Genomic DNA, 26,335 nt, shown 5'->3' on the forward strand with positions numbered 1-26,335 from the left:
CATTAGACATTTGCATCAAAATCTGAACCATGACAGCTTTTACTGCTCTGTAAATAAATAGTTTGTTTGATTTCTTTTATCCTTCCATAAAGAATTGGCTTGAAGAGAAACCTAGTATTTTTTTAGGGCAGAGAAAAGTTCTACTGCTGCAACTATTCAGGCATGGATTTCAGGAAGACTGCTGTGTCCAAATGTTGATCAGGATTGATACCATCACATTAGTATTGCTACAAAAGTAACTCTAAGAGGTCTCATGGATATAATATAGATATTCCTATACGTCACCATCACTGCTCTAAAATGAAAAAAACAGAATTCCTATACGTCACCATCACTGCTCTAAAATGACAAAAAACAAATACATACCCAAAACCCCCAAATTCGAAGACCCATCCCCTAAAGAACATGGAAACATATGTTTCCCAAGCATGCTCAGTCTAAAATGTTGCCGGCTACTTCCCATGATCCCCACTTTCTATCTCACCCCTGCAGACCACAGACTAAAGATAGATTTCGTTCCTTTGCTCACAAAAGTCCAAACTTCTTTACTCTACAGGCCATGTACTAGAGTATTTTTGAGACAAAGCATGTGATATGTTCATTTGTTTCAGACACTTTCAGAGGGAGTGAACCATGAGCATACGACAAACAACTCCCCATGCCACCTGCTTTGTTGCAGGACCTGCACGCATGGATATATGCCTGGACTGCAGAGACAGCTGCTACTGCTGGATTACCTGGGTTATGACTTGGATTACAACTCTCCACAAAACATGTTCTGATGAGCATGCAATGTGTTAGGTCCAGCATGAAGGCTTCACTTTATTTGGGAACGACACATTGGCAAACCTTGTGACAGCTGACCATAGGCCATTATTAGACATAAGTACACCAGATCAGACTGGCAAGAGCAGCTCTAGAAAAAAGCCCCTGAACTCCCTTTGGACTATGGTCTATGTTGCTCCACAGTACCACGGACTCAACTGTCATATGCATGCTCCAGAGATTTAAAGCCTTTCTTTGTCTATTCAGCAGTCCTGCAAAATTACAATAGCCCATGCAAGTGCTGAAGTTTTCTTGCTTGCTCCAACAATCAATGAGAATCTCGTTGACAATACAGATTGCATCCTCTTGGAAAAATATCAAATTCTAAACCAAAAAATATCAGTTTACTAAAAGCAATGAAAATGATGACATGAAAGAAATATGATACCTGTTTGTTGTTTTCATTGGTACAATGCAGCCTTTTGATGGACACAAAGTGTCTTATTTTCCTAGCAACAGGAATAATCACTTGTTACCATATCAAATAGTAAAGAGAGAAGTGATACGTTGCAATTTTCTAAAGCAGAGGTCTCAACACCCTCATAAAACAAGATACCAAACCCAACACCAAACAGATGACTGGGTGACAAGTGCTCCTTTGGTGTCACAGTTGTGTTTTTGTCCCAGGACACCTGATCCTTTTGCTCCTGCAGGAGTTCACCTGCATATCTGGGAGCAGGATTTGGCAATGTGCCCATACTACACTGCAGGTGCACACACATACAAGCACACACACAAATAAGAGGATCACCCAGCTGTTGATCCTTCCAGCTGACTGGGTAACAGTTTGGTTAGTGTAGAATAATTTTATAAAGAAATGCATGGTAGGATGAACCTAAACATCAGCTTGCTAGTAACACTATTAGTTATTATGACTGTACAATTCTTTTAGCCAGCATATGATGACACCAAAATGGACAAACATCATCAAAGAACATGACCTCTCAACGTTGCTTATTCTTTCTACATTGCTTGAAGTCAGCAGTTATATCATCACCCTGCTACTAAATACATGGAGGTTCACATCAAACTTACAGATGGGGAAAACAGAGAGAAGGACCTAAAAACCAGAAAACATGTTCTGGACAAGTTAGTTACCCTCCTTGACCAGTCACAGGTGTAATCTTCACATGCTGCTGGATACTGTCTCCTGATTTTCTTCTTGCATAGTAAACTCCTTGCCATTCCTAAGCAAACACACACAACAGAGACAGAATTTAAGAATACATAGCTTTCAATCAAATATTCACTTATTATTACATAGTCCTTACATAGTAAAAAATTACATATTATTTAATGTTTGCATTTTTAAAAATAGTGCAAAATTTATTAATATAAAGTAGCACATTTAACAGGCATTAGCTAATGTAAGAACAGTGTAAATGTTTCTCTTGTGAGAGAGTACACAGAAGAACTGTAGGAACCATCCTCTTTGAGGGGTTACAAACATTCTTGCTAGGTACCACCTGTGGAGAATTACCAGGCTTGTTGGTGTAGGAATGCAGAAAGAATGCAGTGTGCTTGTCTTGTACTGATAAGCACCCAACCTGACCAAGGACGGGAGTTGAGCAACTTGTTCTCTGATCAAGGACAGGACTGGTGTGAGGGTTTGCAGTCTATCACTCCAAAGCCCAGTAATTAGCAACTGAGTGATATCTGGGGTGAAGCAGAGGCCTCAATGCCCAACGTTGCTTCAGCAAAGCCAGCAGAACAGTTGTGCCTCTGCACTGACCACCTCTTACTCCTTTCTTCTGGTCAGCAATGCGACAAACCTTGTTAAGAGCCAATCCGCACACAATAAATGAGTTGGCCCCACCTTGCCAAGAGTATAAATCTGGTATTTAGAAACCTCCATTTTGAGGACAAGAACTCCAACTATTGGATGGGTCGACGGGCCTGGACCTCTCCCCTCCCCAGGCACGGATGACTGGTAAGATTTGAGCCTCTGACTACATCTGATATTACCCAGGAAAATATTCTTAACAAAAGCACTGAACTATTAACTCAAACTCAATTCTTGTAGTAAGTGTATTTATCAATGGCAATTCTGAATCTGTTGTATCTGTCACCTTAATAAATCATATATTTTTTCAACTTTGTGAAACTGTCTCAGAGAAAGTCCTTGAGAGGGCTCTGAAACAGGCAAACATTGACTCTGATAAGTGGCTACACGCATAATCCATTAGACCAAGTATGGGACTAAGACTGGACCTAGCCACACCCAGGCTTCTCTCTGATGAGTTTAGAAAGCAAGGGGGTCCTTTCTGAACCTCAACAGGAGAGCCTCCCTCAGCCACATACTCTTAACGCAACACCACCATAAGCAGTGGTGGCTGCAACACATCCAAAGAATATCTCCCTTGGGAGCAGCAGAATCAAACTCTGTGTTGAGCACCATTCAGATTTGAAGTTGTCAGTCATCAAGTGATATGTATGATAAATTTCAGAAGCCCTTCACCTAAGGATGCCCTTCAACTAACCTCAGGTAACAAATAGCCTATTCTCACTCCATGACTGTTTTCCCATGACCATGGATATCCAAGGCACTCTGGACACCAAGACACCAACCATGAAGAAACAATTTCTTCATGGCATCTTTTATCCTGCTCTGCCATGCAAATGCCCATTTTCTGACTGGCCACTAATCTTCCCTCCATTCCCACTGCTACAGGAAAGCATCAAGAGGACTGCAGGCTAATCAAGAGCCATATATGCACCCTCATTAAGCAGTCCACTGATGCAGAGATAAAAAAATATCCTCTGGTATGGACTGGAGAATAAAGGAAGATAAAGCAGAAGGCTTCTCTCTCCTTACCACCTCAAAGAAGAGGGATTTTAAGGAGGGAACTAGTCAGCAGCAGAATAGGATGAAGTTGGAAAATGAGTGGAAGATACCTTCTCCATCACAAAGATGGGCAGATGCAGAAGACACACAGGGCCTTTGAGCAGGCAGTGCTAGCAACTGGGCAGCCTATATAAATAAGGAGGAGCAAAGCAAGAGTGACCTGCAAGTAATGCTAATTAACCAAGGTGAACCTGCAGACAATTCCAGACAGTGATCACCAAAGCTCAGATCATTGCTGGAAGAGGCTCAAGAGCTCCACAAAGTTCATGAAGCAAAAGGAGAGAGGGAAGGGTGAGAGGTACTTCTGCAACCCATGGGAGATGGGATAAGAGACTGCTATATGTATTAGGGGAACGTATGGCCAGGAACATGTGGCGCTTTTGTGTTCCATCACCACCATGACAGGAGTTCACAGTGCACTGCAGATATTCTAACTAGTCAAAAAAACAAACCCCACTGGGTGCTGATATATTTTGGTCACAACTGATTATGCCACATGGTGCTTAAAGCATGTAGTCAATGAGGGCTCTGCAGTTAGAACAGTTTTAAACCTTTTGGTTGGATGATGTAGCCACCTGTGAGACTGACTGGGGGACAAATTGTTGTATTCCAACTAATAAAGGCTCCATGGGCTCTAAGCAAAACAGAAACACAGAAAACGTTCTTATATTGATTTTAAGCCAATAAATTGGTAGAGGCGTTCAGTCAGATCCTAAAAGCAAAGATAAAGGAATCTGTAGTCTCTTGTCTGAGGCATTGGCTATTGTGCTCCTAAGACATCTGAGGAGCAGAATTCTGGTCTTACATGTGCACTCATGAAAACCATATCTTCTGTTTTTAAACCTAGAGCATTAAAAATAAAGCAGAATAGAAATCTAAATCAATTTTGCATGAGTTTATTTTATTTGCTTACCTTTCCTTTTTTAATAAATGTGTTGATAGTGTCTAGAAGATCTGCACAGTTTTTATCACTTTTTGGTAGTTCAGTAAGTTCCTTGCCAATAAGCTCTCCCTTTTGATACCCCATCATCCGTTCAAAGGCTGGATTAACATACTGCCAAAACAAAAGTACTTTAGGATAAGATGAAAAAGAACATACTTAAAGGATAATTACTCAGATATAACTATGAAAGTGTTAAAATTTATACATCTAAAGCCATAAGCACACAGCCCTACAGTTCAGTGTTTTTCATATAAAACTATTATGTAATGTTGAAACATTTTGTTCAAGTAGGGAGTGGAACACAGAAGGTGATATGTAAGCAGTTATCAGAAAGCAAAGAAACAGAACAGAACTCTTTACTGTTCAGGTTATCTAGTTCTGCTACAGATTTCATACTGGTTTTACCATAATCAACATTACCATCTAAATCATAAACATTATAAGCAACATTATCATCTAAATAAAGTTACTGAAGGAAAAGTCTTAAAAATTCAGCGGGCGTCAATGTGCAGCATCCAGAAATAAGGCAGCTTATTGCACATAGGCAACAAAACTAAAATACTGAAACAGAACAGAAACTACTGAGCAAAGATGTCTTCAGGGTTCCTCACTCCAAGTTCTACAAAATAGTTAAGTTTTTTTCCCCCTACCTGAATGACATGATCTTCACTGGTTATTTCTATAGCTTCCTGACAATGGTCTAATGCTGTAAACACTGCATCACAAGCCCTGAAATTAACAAATGACTCACATTAGTTTAATTGTTAGAACGTCTTGCTCACTATAAATACATTATTATATTGTACTTATTGGTGAATCACAAAGTAGCACATTATTTGGACCAAACCATGTCACTATCTCCATTATGATTTTTCTTCAGGAAATTCAGCTTCAGACACCCCTGTTGTTAACATGTTTTTACTGCAGATCACATAGTAAAATTGCTCATGGGCACTGCAGCACCTTAACAGTATATTTCTTTCCCCAAACATGCTCTAGCAGAAACTAACAATTAGCAGTCAGAATAACAAATGGCTTTTACATCACAGAATCACACAGAATCATTCAGGTTGGAAAAGACCCTTGGGATCATTGAGTCCAATCATATCCCCCAACATCTCAACTAAACCACCCTTAAACACATCCAGAGATGGTGACTCCACCACCTCCCTGGGCAGCCTATTCCACTGTTTGATCACTCTGTGAAAAATTTTTTCCTAATGTCCAGTCTAAACCTCCCCTGTTGCAGTTTAAAGCCATTCCCTCTTGTTCTGTCGCTAATTACCTGTGAGAAGAGACCAGCACCAACCTCTCTACAACGTCCTTTCACAGGGAGCTGTAGAGAGTGATGAGGTCTCCCCTCAGCCTTCTCCTCCTCAAACTAAACAGTCCCAGCTCCTTCAATCGCTCCTCACAGGATTTGTTCTCCAGGCCCTTCACCAGCTTTGCTGCCCTCCTCTGCACTCGCTCCAGCACCTTGATATCTCTCTTGTATTGAGGTGCCCAAAACTGGACACAAATACTCCAGGTGTGGCCTCACCAGTGCAGAGTACAGGGGGACTATCACCTCCCTACTTCTGCTGGTCACACTATTTCTAATACAAGCCAGGATGCCGTTGGCTTTCTTGGCCACCTGGGCACACTGCTGGCTCATGTTCAGCTGCTTGTCAATTAGAATCCCCAGATCCTTCTCTTCCACACAGCTCTCCAGCCACACCTCCCCAAGCCCGTAGCCATGCAGGGGGTTGTTGTGGCCCAAGTGCAGGACCTGGCACTTGGCCTTGTTGAAGCTCATCGCGTTGGCCCACCAATCCAATCTATCCAAGTCCCTCTGTAGAGCCTCCCTATCCTCATGCAGATCGACCCTCCCGCTTAACTTGGTGTCATCTGCAAACTTACTGATGATACACTCTATGTCCTTATCAAGATCATCAATAAAGACGTTGAACAGAAATGGTCCCAACACCAAGCCCTGAGGAACACCACTTGTGACCGGCCGCCAGCTGGATTTAGCTCCATTGACCACCACTCTCTGGGACCGTCCAGCCAGCCAGTGCTTCACCCAGCAGACCGTTCGCTCATCCAGGCCATGGGCAGCCAGTTTTTCTATGAGAATCCTATGAGGAACTGTGTCAAATGCTTTTTGAAAACCCAGGTAGACAATATCCACAGCTTTTCCCTCATCCGATAGTCAGGTCATCTTGTCATAGAAGGAGATCAGGTTTGTCAGGCAGGACCTGCCTTTCATAAACCCATGCTGACTAGGTCTGATCCCCTGGTTGTCCACTATATGACTTTTAATGGCACCCAAGATGACCTGCTCCATGACCTTCCCTGGCACCGAGGTCAGACTGACAGGTCTATAGTTGCCTGGATCCTCCTTTCTGCCTCTCTTGTAGATGGCTGTCACATTTGCCACCCTCCAGTCCAGTGGGACCTCCCCAGTTAGCCATGACTTCAGGCAAATCATGGAAAGCAGCTTGGCGAGCACATCTGCCAACTCTTTCAGCACCCTTGGGTGTAACCCATCCGGTCCCACAGACTTGTGTGCATCTAAGTGGAGTAGCAGGTCTCTGACCACTTCCTCTTTAATTGTGATGACCTCATTCTGCTTCCCCTCCCCATCTCCCAGCTCATGAGGCTGGGTGTCCAGGGAAGAGCCAGTTCCACTGCTAAAGACTGAGGCAAAGTAGGCATTGAGCACCTCAGCCTTTTCCTCATCCTTTGTTACCATGTTTCCCTCTGCATCCAATAAAGGAGGGAGATTTTCCCTAATCCTGCTTTTGCTGTTAATGAATTTATAGAAACATTTTTTATTATCCTTAACAGCTGTAACCAAGTTGAGCTCTAGCTGCGCTTTGGCTCTCCTAATGTTCTCCCTGCATAACTTCACTGCATCTTTATAGTCTTCATCAGAGACGTGGCCTGTCTTCCAAAGGTCATAGATTCTCCTTTTGTTCTTGAGATCCAGCCAAAGGTCCCTGTTTAGCCAGGCCGGTCTCCTTCCCCACCTGCTTGTGTTTGGGCACGCAGGAACAGCCTGTTCCTGTGCCTTTAAGACTTCTCTCTTGAAGTATGTCCAGCCTTCCTGGACTCCCATTTCCTTCAGGGCAGCCTCCCAAGGGATTTTGTCAATCAGTCTTTTGAACAGGTCAAAGTTTGCCCTCCGGAAGTCTAAGGCGTCAGTTTTACTAACCCCTCTCTTTGTTTCTCCAAGGATTGAAAACTCAATCATCTCACAGTCACTGCACCCTAGACAGCCTCCAACCTTTACTTCCCCCACAAGCTCTTCCCTGTTCACAAGAAGCAGGTCCAGGAGGGCACCTTCCCTGGTCGGTTCACTCACCAGCTGTATGAGGAAGTTACCCTCCATACATTCCAGGAATCTCCTGGATTGTTCCCTCTCTGCTGTGTTGTATTCCCAGCAGATATCTGGGAGGTTAAAGTCCCCCACAAGAACAATGGCAAGTGACCGTGAGATTTCTCCCAACTGTTTATAGAAAGCTTCATCCACCTCACTGCTTTGGTTGGGAGGTCTATAGCAGACTCCCACAGCAAGATCTGCTTTATTGGCCCTTAACCTGATTCAAACACTCTCAACCCCGTTATCACTATACTTGATTTCTGAGCTCTCATAGCATTCTCTAACATACAGGGCCACTCTACCGCCTCTCCCTCCCTGTCTATCCCTCCTGAAGAGCTTGTAGCCATTGATTGCAGCACTCCAGTCGTGTGAGGCATCCCAGCATGTTTCTGTGATAGCTACTATGTCATAGTTCTCGTACTGCATCATGGCTTCAAGCTCCCCCTGTTTGTTGCTCATACTGCGTGCATTGGTATAGATGCACTTGAGATGAGCTAATGAATCCAACACCTTTTTGTGAGTGTGGGCCCCATTTCCTACCAGACCCTTCTCAGGTGCTTCCATGATTTCTAAACATCTTTCCCTTCTCTCAAATGAAATGGCAGAGGGAGAGCCCTCACTAGTCCACCATCCCTCAAGCTTTGGCACGCTTCCCTTGAGCTTATTCCTAACAGGCCCAGTTATCTCCCCCTTCACCCTCATATCTAGTTTAAAGCCCTGTCAATAAGCCCTGCTAACTCCTTCCCCAGAATCCTCTTCCACCTCTGGGACAGCTGCATCCCACCTGTCTCAGAATAGAAAGTTTTGTGAACATTAAAGACAGGGAACACAAAAACCACCACAGCAGATATAGATGAAGTTTTCAGATAGATTGGTACTGTCAAAGAAGTTGTAATACAACATAATTAAAGGAAGAAATTTAAGCCATCTCAAAGTCCTAGTCAGAAAAATATCAATTTTCCTGCTTCCAAGTAATAATTCAGTGGTTTGAATTCCATACATCCTGATCTTTATTAAGGAACAAAATGATCTCTGTTTCCCATTTTTTTCATGGCTATCCTTGAACCAATGCAGGAAAACAAAAGCCTTACTTTCTCGCTACAAAATCTAAATTGCTTAAATTGTAATTTACATAGGATAGGATTAACACTAATATAGACTGCTAATACCAGAAAAACCCACAAAGTTATATATATATATACACAGAAAGTGCCTACTAAAAGAAACAACCCAGGCATACTTGCTTTGATAGATGTCACTACTTCATCCTTGATATGGACTAAGCACAAGCTCATTATCTTCTACTTACCTCTCGTTGCAAGGAGCATAAATGCACCATACATAAACTTATTTCTGTATACGGTTGTTACCTAAAAGGAACATCTTGCTCATAGACTGCATAGTGAGGTATGAATTAATACTGATGACTAGAGAATTAAGAAATACAGGACATTGCTAGTTCTGCTCATCATGGAAGTAACTCAAAAACAAATAGGATACACAAAGAAATATACACAGAACCATAGACAAGCAGCCTCACAGATGAAGATTTGTAGCAAATAGTGTTGTATACAGAAGATGACAGCAGTGCCACAGCTCATACAATAAAAGGAGCTCCCAATGTGACTTTACAAGTGATTTTCTAGCAGTCCAAGCCGGCTTCAAAGTGTGATTCTGTGCTGTGTGAAACAACTGATTTATCTCAGTGATAGAGGCCCGTCTGTACACCAGCTGCTAACACATGTCATTACGTAAACTTCATGCAAGAAAACACACAGTTATGTTTGCACTATTCAAACCTTAGTATTTTTGTTTGATCTGGCAACAAGACAGCAAAATTACAAGTTTAAATGGGCCATATCCTCTCTGACTGATACACACCTCCCACAGATGTCCAATCAAGCGTCAAACCAGAAGAAGTTACATGGAAAAGCAGAGTCCCTGCTTGGAATGGAAAGACACTTCTTACTACTTACATGAACTCATATAATGCTTTCTTGGGCTGGTCCTACCTTTTCACCATGCTTTTGTTGTATCTGAACACCTGAAATATCCTGGGTTTAATTCCATCAACTAACTTTCTGAAAATATTCGCTCTTCCCTTTCACTTTTACAAAGCTGTATAGAAGACCTACTGAGACAGCAAACAGATCAGAGACCCAGTGGGATTGACATAGAGTGCAAAACCTTTTTTCCCACTTAATTAAACCACATGGATGAAAACAAATTATAACCAAATAGCATTACCAAACACGAGTTCTGCTTAGTTTTTAATGGCAAATTCATTTAGAGCACCTGCCTAGTCAGGCAGAGGTAGGAAGAAATTCTCTGTTGCAAGACATCAGCTTCCCAAAGTTACAAATGCACCTTTTCAGAAAGTTTATCTTTTAAAAAGCTACTTTGTGCCCCCAGATGTTAGTACAAATGTTGCTTATAAGCATTACTTGTACTTGTTACACCACCAAGAGTATTTACCTATTTAGCTACCCTGTGCCTGCAACTATTAAAATCTTTAAACTACCTAACTATTCTGGGACTGCATCTGGCAGTAGCAGTAGCAAACCCAAAAACACCAGGTTTCTTTTCACCGTATTTTGCAATGCTGCCAAAGATTCCCAGTCCAGTCATGTTCAGAGGTGATGTAAATATATATACACACACATAAATATATATAATGTGTATTATCAATATACAAAACACATGATAATGCAGAGTACATTTTATATAATGTTGTTACTTACATAATTAAAAGGAAGTAGGCTCACATGTAGGCTTTTATGTAACTATATTCAAGAGATGAAAAGTAAGCAGAATTACAAGTGGGTGGTATAGTCCTGTTTCCATAAACAATATGGATAAAAGAACTGTCAGTAGATGAAATGCTGCTGGGGACTGACATTGTTTTCTTTCAATTTTAATGAATTTTAAGATTTTTTTGGTGATCACTATAAATAAACTTGCAGAAAAATATGGTAGCCAGTATGAATCATGCTCCCTGTGTTGGAGTTTTAATTATCTGCACTCATAATTGATACTACTCATGTAAAGATGCTCAAACTGTATTTGCATCTTCTTCTTGAAATAAAACATAAGCTACAAGCATTGTGTGTATGAATGACAGCTTAATCTTTATAAATAAAACTGATGTTTCTGATCTATGCTGACTTAATTCAGAAGTCACTCATTTCATGTTGCATTTACAACTGAACAACAAACCAAGCCAGGACCACCATAACACCTAATTAACTTCACAGATTTTACAGCTGGTTTATTTTTCTGCCCAGTTTTGGAATACACTTAGTAAAAGTTGTGAGCCCAAATTCAATTTTTTCCCTGAAAATTTTAGTGTAATTGCATTCGGCATGCACCAACATGTAGTCACTTGAACACGAAGTCATTTTGGGACCAGTTGGCAAAGAAAATCTTAGAAAAATGTACTTCTTAAATAGAGACACCTGAAACCTGCAGAGTGATAGCATTTTCTGTAGATGGAGCTGGAATTAATTTATGACACCCAGGGAACTACACCTTCTCTGCATGGCACTCAACTTCAAGGGCTTTTTTTTCCATATAGTTGAACTGCAAACATATTTACATGCATGTATAAGCACCTGTATTAAATATAAAAATATTCACATTAAAGAAAAAGTAGTAACAGAATGAAAGTAATTAATTTCTCACTAAGATAAAAGGCTGTGCTTCTGGTCTGCACAGTCTTGCCCAAGCAAGAAAATAAAAACTCAGGGTATGAGAAGCTGGATCAAGATTGCATTCAGCTCAAGCTATCAGATAGGAAATCTCACACACATGAGATCAAGAATGACTTCATGAAGTTTTACAGTCATATAAATTTGCAGCCCATAAACCTTACACACAAGACTGAATTTTTAAAATGCTACCCTTGCAAATAAACAAGCCAAAGTCTTTGTTCTGCAATATTTCTGCGAAAGGATCTTGCCCTGACTGTAATGCTGGAAGTAATGGCTGCTAGAACATTGCCAAATTCAGTATGGGTACCTCAGGACACACGGGACACAAGCAAGCATCAGAATAAAGGACATGTACTGAATTTTGCACTAAGGAAACTGTCACTTAAACCACCAGTGAATGAAACATACACAGACCAAGCTTTCTTAGGGTACCAGTTACTAAGGTACTTAAATATGTTCTTTACAAAATAACAGAAGGAAGAAATAAGGGCATAGTATATTAGTTAACAGACAGATGCAAAGCACATATATGCATAGCTGGGAAGAAGCAGAAAGTAACCTGATACAATTACGTAGACCAAGCGGTTGATGTTTGCAGTTTCTTACACTTCTACATACCGTAATTTGAACTGAGATCGCACTTCCCCATGTTCTATTTGAACCAGTTCATTGTAACAAGCAGTTATGCTGCTATTCTCCATGAATTGCTGGAAGACAAATCAAGAGTGCATGAAATAGATTGGAATAGTTTTAAACTGTTACTTCTCTTCCTACATCTAAAACTCTAACCTTACAAAGAAAGCTGGCACAAGACCAGCAAAGGGCCATGAAGGTGATTAAGCATCTCTCCTGTGAGGAAAGCCTGAGAGAGCTGGGACTGCTCAGTCTGGAGAAGAGATGGCTCAAGGGGGGACCTCATCAAGGTATAGAAATATCTGAAGAGAGAGTGTAAGAAGACAGAGCCAGCCTTTTTCCAGTGGTGCCCAGTGACAGGACCAGAGGCAATGGGCACAAATGGAAACACAGGATGTTCCCTCTGAACATTGGGAAAAACTTTTTTTACTGTGAGGGTGACTGAGCACTGGCACAGGTTGCCCAGGGAGGTTGCGGACTCTCCATCCTTGGAGATCTTCAGAAGTTGTGTGGGCATGGTCCTGGGCAACCTGCTTTAGGTGGCCCTGCTTGAGCAGGGAGATTGGGCAAGATGACCTTCAGAGGTCCCTTCCAACCTCAACCATCCTGTGATTCGGTGGAAATAAAAAGCTTTAGTTGTACCTTTTGTGTCCAGTAATCATCTTTTCCCAAGGAATGATTTTCTAGTTCTTAAGACAACATGGCTATCTAAATACAAAGCAAGTATAAATATATGCTAAAACCTCAACTGTGAATTTTCCCATTTGATTTGGGCAACCCAGTTAGAAACAGGTAATCTAGAAAAACCCAAACGCAGTCTCACACAAAACCAGTATACCCTTGATGTTTCATTTTAAACATCTGCCCTTAATTCAGAATGGAAATGGAATACCTTAGAGACATAAAACATACATGCTAGAAAAAGAAAAAAAATAATTACATTTGGCATTTCATTTGTTTTCAAGCAAATATTGCAGCTGAACCTCTGATGGTAACTTTGCTCCATTAGTAATCTCACTAAGCTGTCACTGTGAATTCAGAAGCGCAGAAAAGTATATAAAGTAAGGAGCATGCTGAAAACAGTTAACAATCTTTTATATACTTCAGACAGGAGAGAATGTCCTCTCTTTGTTAGGGAAAGGTAGTAGTCTGAAAGGTCTTGTGCTTCGTCCTGCTGAAATCAGAAAAATTATGTTGATACAAAAGAATTAGATTCTCTGACCTCAGTTAAAGTTTACTGCTCATTAGTAAACTTATGCTATGAAGAGCTAAATCACTTCTTTACAAATTCAGGCACCAACTCCAGTTTTCACAGAAAATACCCTCTGTTGTCACTAGTTTTCACAGCACAGCGAGTCAAGAGGCAGCACTCAAACCTCCGAGGAACAAACAGCTTTTAAGAAATCAATGCTTCTCCCCTCTATGAAAAATTGTGTTTTGGGGACCAATGGCTTAATCTCAAGTTGCCAGAAAAATGTGAAAAAGTAAAATTAAAAGTAACTGTTGACATGGGTCTGCTTCACTTCTTAACATTAAAATCTTAAAATATTTCTGTAATTCTCACTTCACACACTAAATGAACACATGGGAAACCAACAGGCACAATATCAAGTTGTCAAAAACAAAGGTGTTTTTGCATAACAAACTGCCTACAAGCAAACTTGTCTTCTACAGCACTGTAAGATTTAGATTTTCAGTTTCAGGGTGTTCTTTTAAATATTGAAATATGCTTGTGCTAAATTTAAAACAATATAAAAACATTTATCAATAATATATAATTTAACAATGATGGCAACCTATTTTACAAACTAAACTTACTAGAACATACTAAAGGTCTTTATAAACTGAATTTTAAAGTGGTGCTATTTACTGACAAAATTTAACCACTGCTGTTTACCAACAAAAATCAATCACTATCTCAGCACAAACCTTTGGCTAAGAACCAAGAATTGCAGCTTGTTGAAGTGCTAAATCTGCTCTTAACTGTTGTATAGTCTTCTGCAGATGCAAAGAATCTCTTTATTTAAGTTTATAGTACTAATGCCATTCATCACTGGCTCATTCAAAGCTGAGAAATCAATTGAGGTCAGAAAAAGGAAATGTTTCCTGCTTTTTTTGAATCTGTGCATCTAAATGCACAAGATGATGAAGATCTATTAAATATCAAATATTAGAAGGCAGACATCAATACTTTCTCTTAAAAAAGTTTAGTATTTATGCAGTACATTTTGATTTAACTAACATATACTCTTAAACTACATTTTACTTCATTATAATTGGATTCCACTGTCATCCTATACAGAACTTGACACAAGCCGCAAGAGTAATCAGCTAGAAGGAATGCATCATTCTTCTTGCTCAGCAAGTAGTGCTAGGTTTAACATTAAAGATTTATTTTGCTGAAAACCAGAAAGTTTTAATAGTAACTGATCAATGAGAATCAACATTTGTTTAAGAAAAGAAGTTCAAAATACAAGATAAGATTGTAATTGAGTAACAGCAAATATTAAGGTCCCCTTTTTGCTAATATAAATCATAGTTAAAAATCAGTCAGTAAGCCAAATCACTTATTTAAATTAGTCCATCCTAAGTAGGCCATCACTACTAGATTTATGAGGCTGAGAGGAAAAAAAAGTCAGCATAATAAATGTACTGCATTAACAACACCATTAATATACAAACACAAAAGATGTTACTGATATAGGGAAAAAAACCCAGAAGTTATAATAAAATAATATTTTTTTGAGAAGGGAGAAGAAAAAACAAATAACTCAGCATAAAGAAAAATGCCAAAGGAATTCATAAAATTAACAGAAAAGACTCCCAAAATCTCTCTCATAAGATCTTTTAGTGATCATAGTGATCCAGATCTGGATAGTGATCAGTCATCACTGATTTAATTATAAGAAATCAAAAGTGATTTCTTTAGGACTACTTACAATATATACTATAGGTACACACAGAAAGATATTACTTTATCGTAAGTACACATGAAGGCAACAGAATATTTTAAAGCAGATTAATCAGATATTCACTGCATGAAAAATATTTATGGTTATTTCCAAAAGTATCCCCCCCAAAAGATTAAAGGAGTTCTTCAGAATCTTTAGATTCAAACCTGATGTAAAAAGCCTGGTTTTGTCTACAAAACTCTGTAAAAAGGTGACAGATGATTTAGGTAGAAGCTCAGACTCTTTACTAATCAAGTTGGAGCTGCATTTAGAAGACAGCCACCATCAGACAGAGTGATTGCATTCAGTGTTTTGTCAAGGAAAGAGGAGGAAGACAATGAGAAAAAATAGGACAAATGCTGATAAGATGAATAGTGATAATGCAAAATAAAGCTACCAGAAAGGTTAGACTGTAAAAATAAAAATATGGAAGAGAAACTTATAATTTTAACAGATAAGATTTTCAAAATTAAATTTCATTTTGCTGCTGAGGAAGAGATTCCCTGCAAATACTCCTCTATTTGAAGAAGGGTATTTTTAAATCTTTGTGTGTGTGTGTGTGTGTGTGGTTTTTTTGTGTTAATGGATTTAGTTCCTACTGATCCCCATCCAAGCAGAAATAATTCCTATGTTCACCCCACTGCGAAAATAGGATCTTTGACATCAGACGTGTTTTAAAGGCTTGAAAATAATTCCAGTAGGGAATTACTATATTATGCAAGCTTTCTGATAAATTCAGGACAGCTAGAGGGAATGGTTAGAGCAGCTGTCAGGTGCAAAAAGATTTTACTTTCCTAGGCAGACAGTGTGCCACTGAGATGTGTCTTAGAGCTGCACAGTGTCTCCTCTGGCTCTACTCAGTACTACACCTACAGTTATAATCTAGCCCACAAAACATACTGCCCTGCATTGTTTTTAAACAAAACACCAGAGTTGAGAAGAAATAAAGACTTATTTGAAAAAATATTAAATACTTTTTTTCTGAGAGAGAAAACTGCACTAAGAAAGCACTGGCATTCTTGTGCTGACCTTTCTCCTGGCCTCAACTTCTCCAATTTTTGGAGCATCTAAGCCCTTCAGAAATGCTCTTGCCTTTAATGCTTTTGCCCCAACAATACACTTGCAGGAGAGGCAAGATCTATTACTTCTATTTGGAGATGATCTGCAAATGGTGACTCTGGTGCATGTTCTGCTTTGCGAAGAAAGTCAAGCTAAATATGAGTTATCTCAGATACTGAATTCAGTATGAGCATATCAGCATGAGATTCTGCTTGGGTTAGTTCTCTTCCTTCTCTCATTTTCCTTACTACAGTTAATTGTTTAGCTATATATAGTTATTACTCCCCAATTACAGTGTCCACTGATGTGCTTCTATCACTTCAGTGATAGAACATTTCTTATAAATGGCTAACTTTAATATTACAGATGATTCATATTACATTAACATAACATTAATATCTTTCCAAAGTCACTCACACAAAGGTTGGAAGAGGGTAAGCAACTGAACCTTAATTTTAAAGCTGAGAAATCCTGCCTTTCTGCTCTCTCCTACAAAGCTGCTTTGAGAAACAGTACAAAGTTACCTTCCCTTCTGCTACCTGTACAAGAAAGCCTCTAACACTGCCCTGAGAAGAACAGGTGCAAAACAACACAACAAACCTCAAGGAAAAAAAAATTCTTCTTTACATCAGGAGGAGCTGGACTAGGTTAGTAGTTCCTTTAAAGGAGGAATCCCAGCAGTATGAGGCACACAGAGATACCTGGGTGACTAGTTAGCATGCTGCAATATGCAGCACACATTAATCAGGGTCCCCCATCATCGTTTTTTTGATGCAGACATAAACAAAACGCACCCACCACCCACCCAGACCACAAGAAGTTCATCTCATTACTCCTGTTTATTCTGGAAGGATTAGCTAGATCACAGCTTCTCTTATTTCATGTGCTTCTTGGATACACTGTTGAAAACAAAAGAATACCCAATCAACTACCACTGGTTTCTTATCAATAAATTTTTGACAGAAGCAAATGTATAGTTTTCAATTTGAGGAAGTAGAACTGGCTGTAATTTATGAAGCAATCATGTTACTATATTAAATATGTAATTTACACTTACCCTATCAAAGCCTGCATTAAGAAGGGGAAGAATGGAAGTCTCTTCTTGGTCAGCAGATCTACAAAAAAAATCATAGAATCATAGAATCGTTTAGGCTGGAAAAGACCTTTAAGATCATCGAGCCCAACTGTTAACCTAACAATGCCAAGTCCACCACTAAACCATGTCCCTAAATGCCATGTCTACAAAAGTCTTTTAAATATCTCCAGGAATGGTGACTCAACCACTTCCCTGGGCAGCCTGTTCCAATGCTTGACAACCCTTTCAGTGCAGAAAGTTTTCCTAATATCCAATCTAAACCTGCCCTGGTGCAACTTGAGGCTGTTTCTTCTTGTTCTGTCACTTGTTTCTTCGGAGAGGAGACTGACCCCCACCTCACTACAACCTCCTTTCAGGTAGTTGTAGAGGGCGATGAGGTCTCCCCTCAGCCTCCTCTTCTCCAGACTAAACAACTCCAGCTCCCTCAGCCGCTCCCCATCAGACCTGTGCTCCAGACCCTGCACCAGCTTCGTTGGCCTTCTTTGGACATGCTCCAGCACCTCCATGCCTTTCTTGTAGGGAAGGGCCCAAAACTGAACACAGTATTTGAGGTGCGGCCTCACCAGTGCCGAGTACAGGGGTAAGATCACTTCCCTGTCCCTGCTGGACACGCTAGTTCCGATACAGGCCAGGATACTGTTGGCCTTCTTGGCCACCTGGGCACACTGCTGGCTCATGTTCAGCTGGCTGTCAACCAACACCCTCAAGTCCTCTTCTGCTGGCCAGCTTTCCAGCCACTCTTCCCCAAGCCTGTAGAGCTGTGTGGGGTTGCTGTGACTCACATGCAGCACCCAGCGCTCAGCCTTGTTGAACCTCACACAATTGGCCCCAGTCCACTGACCAGCCTGTCCAGATCCCTCTGTAGAGCCCTTCTACCCTCAAGCAGATCAACACTCCCACCCAACTTGGTGTCATCTGCAAACTTACTGAGGGTGCACTCGATCCCCTCATCCAGATCATTGATAAAGATATTAAACAGAACTGGTAAGTTGTATGGTCACACAACATTTAAGAATTAGATGGTATCAAATTTGACGTACTTACCTAAACATAATGAATGCAGTGAGAACGCTCTTGCATAAAATACATACTCAAAATCATACTATTACAGAAGTTGATGCTATAGTCTTCTTTTGTAGGTGTTTGCAGCTATTACTAAAACCTGATAGTTATTGCTACAGCAGATCTGACAGGTACTTTACAGAAAGTCCTATACTCTTCACAGACGTACAAGGACATTACAAAAAGAAAGCATGAAGAGGATAAAAGACATCCTATGATATCCTATGAGAAAGGATCTAAAAAAGTGTTATTACATAAAAGATGAAGTCTCACTCAGCAGCAAACTTAGTCTATTTTCTAATCTTGGCAGGAGTAGTCCTCCTGCCACTCTATTTCCTAATATTTTAATTGAGCTAAGAAATTAGTAAAATTAGGATGGATTCAGTAGACTGCAGGGGTTTTAACAAAGACAGGAAAGGTCTCTTTTTGAAGGTATTTGATAAAAATCTGTTTAAGTCAGTAAGAATTCTGCCTGAATACATGAGATATGAATTACTGAATAAGGATTTCAGGACAACATTCTGGTGATTTTAGTGCCCACACAATTGAAATTTACTCCACTACCCAGTTCCCTAATAACCACAGTGTATTATTTGATCTAGTTATTTCCTTTAAAAAGTAATACACAGCTTTCCATTTTTTTATTTTAGAAACCACACATAGCCCTGTAATTTTTCATAGTATACAAGCCATTACATTATGATCCTCTGAAGGTGGTAGGGATAGTACTACTCTGTATAAAAGGAAAGTTATCAAATACTTAAATAGGCCACATAACACATCACTAACCCATTTCAGGCAAAATATTATTAAATTTCCTCTGTAAGGCTTGCTAGTAAGATACTTTCTGTTATTAGATAACTATTATATGTAACATTCCTATAGAGTAAAATGAAGATCTTTCACAAAACAGTAATACTTACATGTGTGGAACCACAGCAAGTATTACAGTGTGCTCTGATGGTTTTGTGGCACGAATAGACCTGAGGAAACAAAAATTTCTCAGTTACACCACATATATTCTCATCATTACTCTGAGTATCTTTATAGAAAATATAAATGAAAACAAGGACTGAAAGACACCATTGAGGCTAGAAAATATCACACTGCCAAAACCTACCTATCCTCACTTAGACAATCCATTTCCCTTTTGCTACCAGATTCCTCAGGTTTTGCTCACTGTAGTGAAGAGGCAAGAGCTTCAAAAGCACTGGGCATGAACAGCAGCTCTTCAAATCCACTCTTATAGCCTAACAAAGGTTTGCCCAGTTTACTTGGCTTATTTGGGGCAGACTGCCCTGAATGCATGGGCCAAGAAAGGTCAGCCTATACAATGCATTTTCAATACCCATTATCTAATTTAAACAAGAATCTCCACCACCTTCTCTTATATTTACCATTGTCCTTCTGGATACTGTAAAATTTTATTTGGAGGTGGGAATTTTTTGGGGGTTATGCACATAAGAAAAGACAGTAAAGCAAACTATCATTTATGAAATACTGAAAAAACAAAACTTTACCATTTTCTATACTATTGAGAAGTTGAAAAAAAGTATGACCAACTATCAGAATAACCATTCACCTTTTACTCACTAAAGATAACCTTTTCAAACATGTCACGCTGTCCTGAATAAACAGTCTTTACATTTATTTGTTGTGTTGATGGTAGTTCTTCTAAAAGGCCAAGTAGATGAACACTGAAGTTTAAATGCTCCTTGTCATAAACATGGCAAATTACTGCTTATAATGGGCTGAGCAGCACACTATGGCGTATGGTACAAAATGTACACTTTAGCTGAAACAGTCTATTTTAGCAAAGAGCTCCAATACTAACTGCTTGCAACCTTAAAGCTGCCAAGACAGTCATGTGGACTAGAAGAGTAAATTGAAATTTTGTGAAGAGCTGACAGTGCCTGACCCAGTGGCTGCAGCAGTAATCCAGGAAAGAAGCAGGTACAGACAGTAGGGGATAGTTTCACAACACCTCTGGTTTATGCTCTCATAGAAGCCCATGTCCTAAAGAGACAATTCTACAGCTCAGCCTTGCCAGAAGCGTATTTTTCTTATTGTATTCCTCCTACACACATATGTAAACCTCCCAGCCTCAATCCCCAAACTTCCATTTTACTATTATTTTGGGGGTTAATTTTTTGTTTGTTTGTGGGTTTTTTCCCATTTGTTTTTAAAATTAGGAGCTTTGGTTTTGAACAGTATTTTCTGAAGTTCAAGAGAAGCATAAGGTCCTTTAGGTTACCTGCAGATATGTTCTGCATCAAAATATCTGGAGTTCCTGTGATCTATAACAATTATTTCCTGGTGCTTATCAAGAAAACATTCAAGTGCTGACTCTGGAGTCCGGGCAATATTGCACCTGTATCCAGCTCTGTCACAAGCCCACCAGAAACCATCGCTTTGGTTGTCTTCTTTTGCAAAGATCAGCAAAACCTGCAAAACATGCAAAACAGTCTCTGCATGGTGCAAATCTTAATACTTCTGCTATATGAAATACTGCATCTACTTTGAAAGTGGGAAGATTGAACTACAGACTATAAAACAGCTGCCGCAGTAGCACAACTTTCTTAATAGATTCATTATTGATTATAATCAATAGTTAACTGTGTAGGACCTATATTTAGGACCAAACCAGCTGTCAGGTGATAAGTCTCTTCTAACTCATGTTCAAATTCAATCAGCAGCCACCCAGAGCAGTCGGGTAGGTGTTCAAACATCATTGCCATTCTCATCAGGCCATCTCAGCTACAAACACTTTCAATTGTAATGAACCGTCTGAAATGAAAGTGCCTTAATTATTGTTCTTCAGTTACAAACAATTAACGTAACACAGTTTTACTCATTGTTTCTCCTTTGATGGACAATAAAATGGAGTTAAACCATATTATTTCAAAACTGAAAAGAACAAGACAAGCAGGTATGGACAGGGCTAGGTAGAGGAAAAAACCTGATTCAAACATCACAATTTTTACCCAATAAATTGTCCCTAATTATGTAAATATATGAGGTAGCGTCAACAACTTAAGGAACTTCTCACACAAGATCAGGTGGGATGCGTGCTGAGCCACTGTTCTACAAATCAAATTGATGCTGTAGGAAGTCTGTTTGCTGTCACACAGACTCTAGGCTGAAAACAGCTGTATTTTTGTGCTTCTTGTGTGAAAGAAAGAGTGTCTTTAGGAGAGAAAAAATTCTTCGTCCTTGCCCTATAATACACATATTATCAGCATACAAATCACACAGCTAGGAACAGAAGTCATGTAAACAATCCCCTTCAAAATTTGCACATATTTACATAGCAACTCATCACTAACCATGCCACCCTGTGTGACAGAGGAAGTAGGTTAATTTAGTGCAAATATGCTGAGAAAAAGACCTCAAAAAGACAAAAGTTTATCCACAGCTATTCAAATTGCACAGAAAGGCAGCAGCCAGAGAATAATCTATGTATAAAGCAAAATCCTGTTCATTTCACAAATAAAAGTCATCCCCTTACGTCACTGAAACAACATGTCTGGGCAAAATTTTGCCCCAAATGCCCATAAGAAAAATCAATACTCTTTCATCTGTGCTGCTCTATGCAGCTGTGGTGTTACCACGTGAAATTCAACACCATCAGCCTAGAAGCTAGAAAGGGTGACCATAACTCTTCTCTTATCTTGAGCTGTCTGGATTGTTGAATTCTAAACAAAAAACAAATCAATTAATGTTACTGTGGCAGGACAATCAGTCAAGGTTTTATTAAACAGTGGAAGAAAATTATATGCTTGAAATTTCCATAAATATCAAGAAATAACTTAAGAACTTTCAATTTATTAAACTGAGTATTTTTAATTGCAGTTAACAAATAGATTTGGGTTATTTGACACTTAGCATACAAGGTAACTATTGTCACTCTACCTAATCCCTGATCTTTTTCCAGCCATTGAAGCGTTGGAAAGCAGGGACATAGTTAAGCTGCAGACTTTGTCTGTGAATACACAGGTAAAGTCCCTACTCTGATCTTCTGTTTGTTCCATCTGCTGTTAGTTTAATTTTGTTCCTAGTTTGATCAGTACAATATGGTCCAGAAAATTTTTTTTTGGGGGGGGGGGGAGGCACATTTTTTGATATCTTCCTTCTCTCAACATTCCCAGTTTGGAAATAAAGGATTGCAAAATGCAATCATTTACCAGCTGTAAAATAATGGATCTTAATTCAACCACCCAATGGCCCACTGGTAGGTAATTATCAGTGTGTGAATCCTTCTGAGAACACTAACTTTGAAAGGTTTTTAAAAGTATTACTACCATGCTTTCTCATTTGTATGAAGCTTAATATAAAGCATCAAAACATAATGTAACTAGAAGTATATTGCAAGACATGCTCTCAAGATAAAAATATAATAATCCATATAAACAACACTGTCAAGGGAAAGCTTGAATTCAATCTGTGTTCATCGGCAAAAAACCCATGTAGCTATTTTTTGGTGTATACTTTGTCAGTGTTACTGTAAAAAGATCATTTTACTTGTGTTGTTGTGGTTTAGGAGCACTGTGGACTTCTCCTTTGGAGACCTTTATATTTTTTGGTAAGGTATTAGAAATTTTACCATCTTTCTAAGTATTTGCTTTGTATAACTATCGCATGTGTTGTTCTCATTTTATCATACAAATACAGGAAATGGACAGAGATTTGCTTTAAAGAGCTCAAAATAAAACAAGGGAGACCATCTGACTACAGAAACATAGGGTACCACAACTAAACTGAGAAAATTACAAACAGCAATTTAAGAAGTAACAATGAAGTTACATAATTATTTTTATGTTATTATATCCCAGCAAAAGAGATTTAAGGTGGAAAAGAGTGGCTCTGAATTAAGTTAGGGAGGAGCTCTTGTTAAGCGTTGTGCATCACCATGCTCAACAGGGAAGACTGCCGTCATTAGAACAGAAATGGGAGTTTGATGTCAATGCCGTGAAACAGATGATGGCCAGTGAATGTCCTACGAGGTGAGAAAATTCAGTATTTGAAGGGAGGACACATCCAAATCTTTATCAGTCCTGGTAAACACTTCTGCAAAAGGTAAGACAGTGTTTTTATCTTCACTAAATGTTTATAAAGAACACCTTTCTCCTGTGTTCTCTGGAGAAAAGTCATTTACATGTACTTTTATCATGGTCTTTTCTAAGGTCTCAGAACCAAACCATGCCTATTTACAAGCCTTGATACAAAATTAAGGCAGACGTGCAAGCTGCATGTGGGGAGGGTGTTTGGAGGGTCAGCGTTGGTAGATTTGCTTTGGACTGTTCCCCTTGCCCCATAATGCCAGCAGCACCTGGGTCACAATCTAGCACAAACTGAACGAAATCTGTCCTCCAACACAACTGGTCATAAAGTTCAGTGAGGAATCTATTGAATAGTTTGTGGCAGGTCACAGTCACAAGTAAGGTCACCTCTCAGACAGAAAATACAGGCCATTTTGAGGTTGGCACTGGTGTCTCATAACAGCATAAAACACACACCAGAATAAAAAGAACATAGCTAAGAAAAGTCCTGGTGGCAATTGTTTTAACAAACTAAATTGACTTATCAGACAATTGAGAACATGATTAAGCACCCACAAACAGACATTTAAAATGTGATATTCAAGTAACTGTTTGCACTGCACAGAGGAAAATGTAACTCCATTGTCAATTTCGAATAAAAGATTAACACACAGTTTTTAAATGTGTGGTTGTGTGCAATACTTGTGAAATCAGCTGAGGTAATGTGGTTTGTTCCACAAACAAAGGAGGTGGGTTTACATAAAGTTTTTTACCTTTACTGTAAGTAAGTTAGTGTATCACAATGTCTTTATGGAAAACTCTAGTTAATAGTTTTACTTAAGATTTGCTTTCTGTTTTTACTTAAGGTCTTCTACGGTAGCACCACAGATTCTCACTTGTGTAATGTAGGGACAAAATAACATCCACACCTGATATCAAGAAGAATGTCAAACACTTCTAAAAAACAAAACAAAACACTTTCCCTTCTTACATGAAAAATCTTCACTTGTAACAGCTAGCACTGGCACTATGATATTTTGGGAAATCCAATTTCTATAAAGTAAAATCCTGACATAAGCTCCGAGAGTATTTGTTAAATATCTGCTTGATCACCTTTGTGAAGATGATCACGGTCCAAAGAATATTTTTTTGTCAAGAGTTCCACACTTTTATGCTGAAATTCCTTGCAGAACCAAAGACTGGTCTACTGCTGAAGCCACTGTTCCACAGTTGTCTTACAATATAAACAGTTTCATCAGATCGAGTCATTGTTAAGACTGAATGCTTAATACAGAAATAAAAATGTAAAGCTTTATGATGCATATACACATGATTTATTTTCCTTGGTATTTTCCTTGAGAATACCATTTCTTCCACATGTAGGTTTTTCCTCTCATAGTCATATATTGGGGGGTGGGGGGGAAACAACTAGAAAAGGTGACCAGTGACTAAATATCTCTGGATTTTACATAGTTAATTAACAAAAAGTTAATTCAGATGGATGCTGTATCACTAGAGCAATGTTAAAGACTAAGATTATTTAATTTCCTATCATCCGAGAGCTCTAACACCCACTATAAGCTAAAAAAATAACATTTTGCATCTATTTACTGCCTCAGGAACAAAACGTACAGAAACAGAAGCAAGTACGAGTGAGAGCTGTTGCTCCTTAAGCTGAAGTTCAACCTGTCTTGTTGGAAGTGCTGTGATTTCTTGGATTGGTGACCTGTAAAAGCACAGTTCTCTGTTCTGTTGTGCAAAACCCAGCAAAACTCGACAGGTACCTAAACTTTCTAATGGAGCTCTCTGCTTTGGTATATCAGAACTGAACAGCTTTTAACATCCAGAGAGGCAGCTCTTTCCCTTGCTAATGCACATACACACACACAACTCCTATTGACAGGACATCTGATGTTAATAGAAATCTAAGCACTTTGTTTACCAAGTCAATTTACTTGTAGATCTCTTCTCAAGCAATCAGATAAACCAAAACACCAATTACCCACCTCACAGTCCTTGCACAAGTAAAATGAAAACATTATACTTTAACTATAGGGGTTGAACCTTAATTTCTTCACCCATTAACACTGAATTGACTGTATCAAGAAACTGAAACAGCATCTTACCTGAATTGGATCTTGTGTCAGTCTCATGGGCCCAATTTGTACTTCTGTAGTTGAAGCCTGCTAAAGAAGATTGATACAGATATTTTTTTCCAGTCTGGTTCTTAAGAAAACAGCATTTTACATGCAAGAATGAAAGATCAAACAGAACCATGAAACCTCTCAAAGGCAGGCAGACATATGACTAGCAGCCTTCATTTAGTTGCTTTGAAGTGTATCTTTTATGAACATGTCTTACCAAACTCCTAATTTCACTTGCCTCTAAGTTAAAAATGGTAGGGTTTTAAATAAGGAAACAAGAAACACCACTTCTTTCCCCTCTTTCCCCAACAGAGTACCTTGGTTACACAGAAGGACTTGTATTTTGCTTAAGACTACAGAAAACTATTTTTTTCTGGCTCAAAATTACCTTATCATTTGAATGCAATATAGAACTTGTACTAAAGATCTTGTGACATATATTCAATAATAATATTTTAATGGGTTTGGTTAGGAAACAAGTGACTTTTCAGACAAGATAACTTGCTTGGATTGCAGATTTTAAATTGTTTTCCAGAATCATAGCCTTTACTTTTCAGGAAAAAACATTGCTACCATGTGAGCCATGACATTTTCAGAAGACATGAGAGCACATCATTATTTAAAGCTACAGCAAGAAAGCCAGCAGATATTGTCTGTGCTTCAT

At 39.1% G+C, this 26,335-nt stretch overlaps 1 protein-coding gene across 1 annotated transcript in view; it reads right to left on the reverse strand.

Annotated features, from left to right (window-relative positions):
- PDE8B (phosphodiesterase 8B) overlaps positions 1-25,705 on the reverse strand; it is a 45,477-nt gene extending 19,772 nt beyond the window's left edge. The window contains exons 1-9 of the mRNA XM_074856592.1: positions 25,654-25,705; positions 20,743-20,933; positions 19,412-19,471; positions 17,388-17,445; positions 12,306-12,394; positions 5,264-5,342; positions 4,584-4,724; positions 1,924-2,012; positions 1,214-1,274 (exon numbers count right to left, since the gene is read on the reverse strand). Coding sequence (XP_074712693.1) covers positions 1,214-1,274; positions 1,924-2,012; positions 4,584-4,724; positions 5,264-5,342; positions 12,306-12,394; positions 17,388-17,445; positions 19,412-19,471; positions 20,743-20,933; positions 25,654-25,680 — 795 coding nt within the window. The 5' untranslated portion in view covers positions 25,681-25,705. The remainder of the gene's footprint in view (positions 1-1,213; positions 1,275-1,923; positions 2,013-4,583; positions 4,725-5,263; positions 5,343-12,305; positions 12,395-17,387; positions 17,446-19,411; positions 19,472-20,742; positions 20,934-25,653) is intronic.
- Positions 25,706-26,335: the final 630 nt, after the last annotated feature.

Source organism: Strix uralensis, chromosome Z (genome assembly GCF_047716275.1).
Source record: "Strix uralensis isolate ZFMK-TIS-50842 chromosome Z, bStrUra1, whole genome shotgun sequence".
Classification (NCBI taxonomy): Eukaryota; Metazoa; Chordata; class Aves; order Strigiformes; family Strigidae; genus Strix; species Strix uralensis.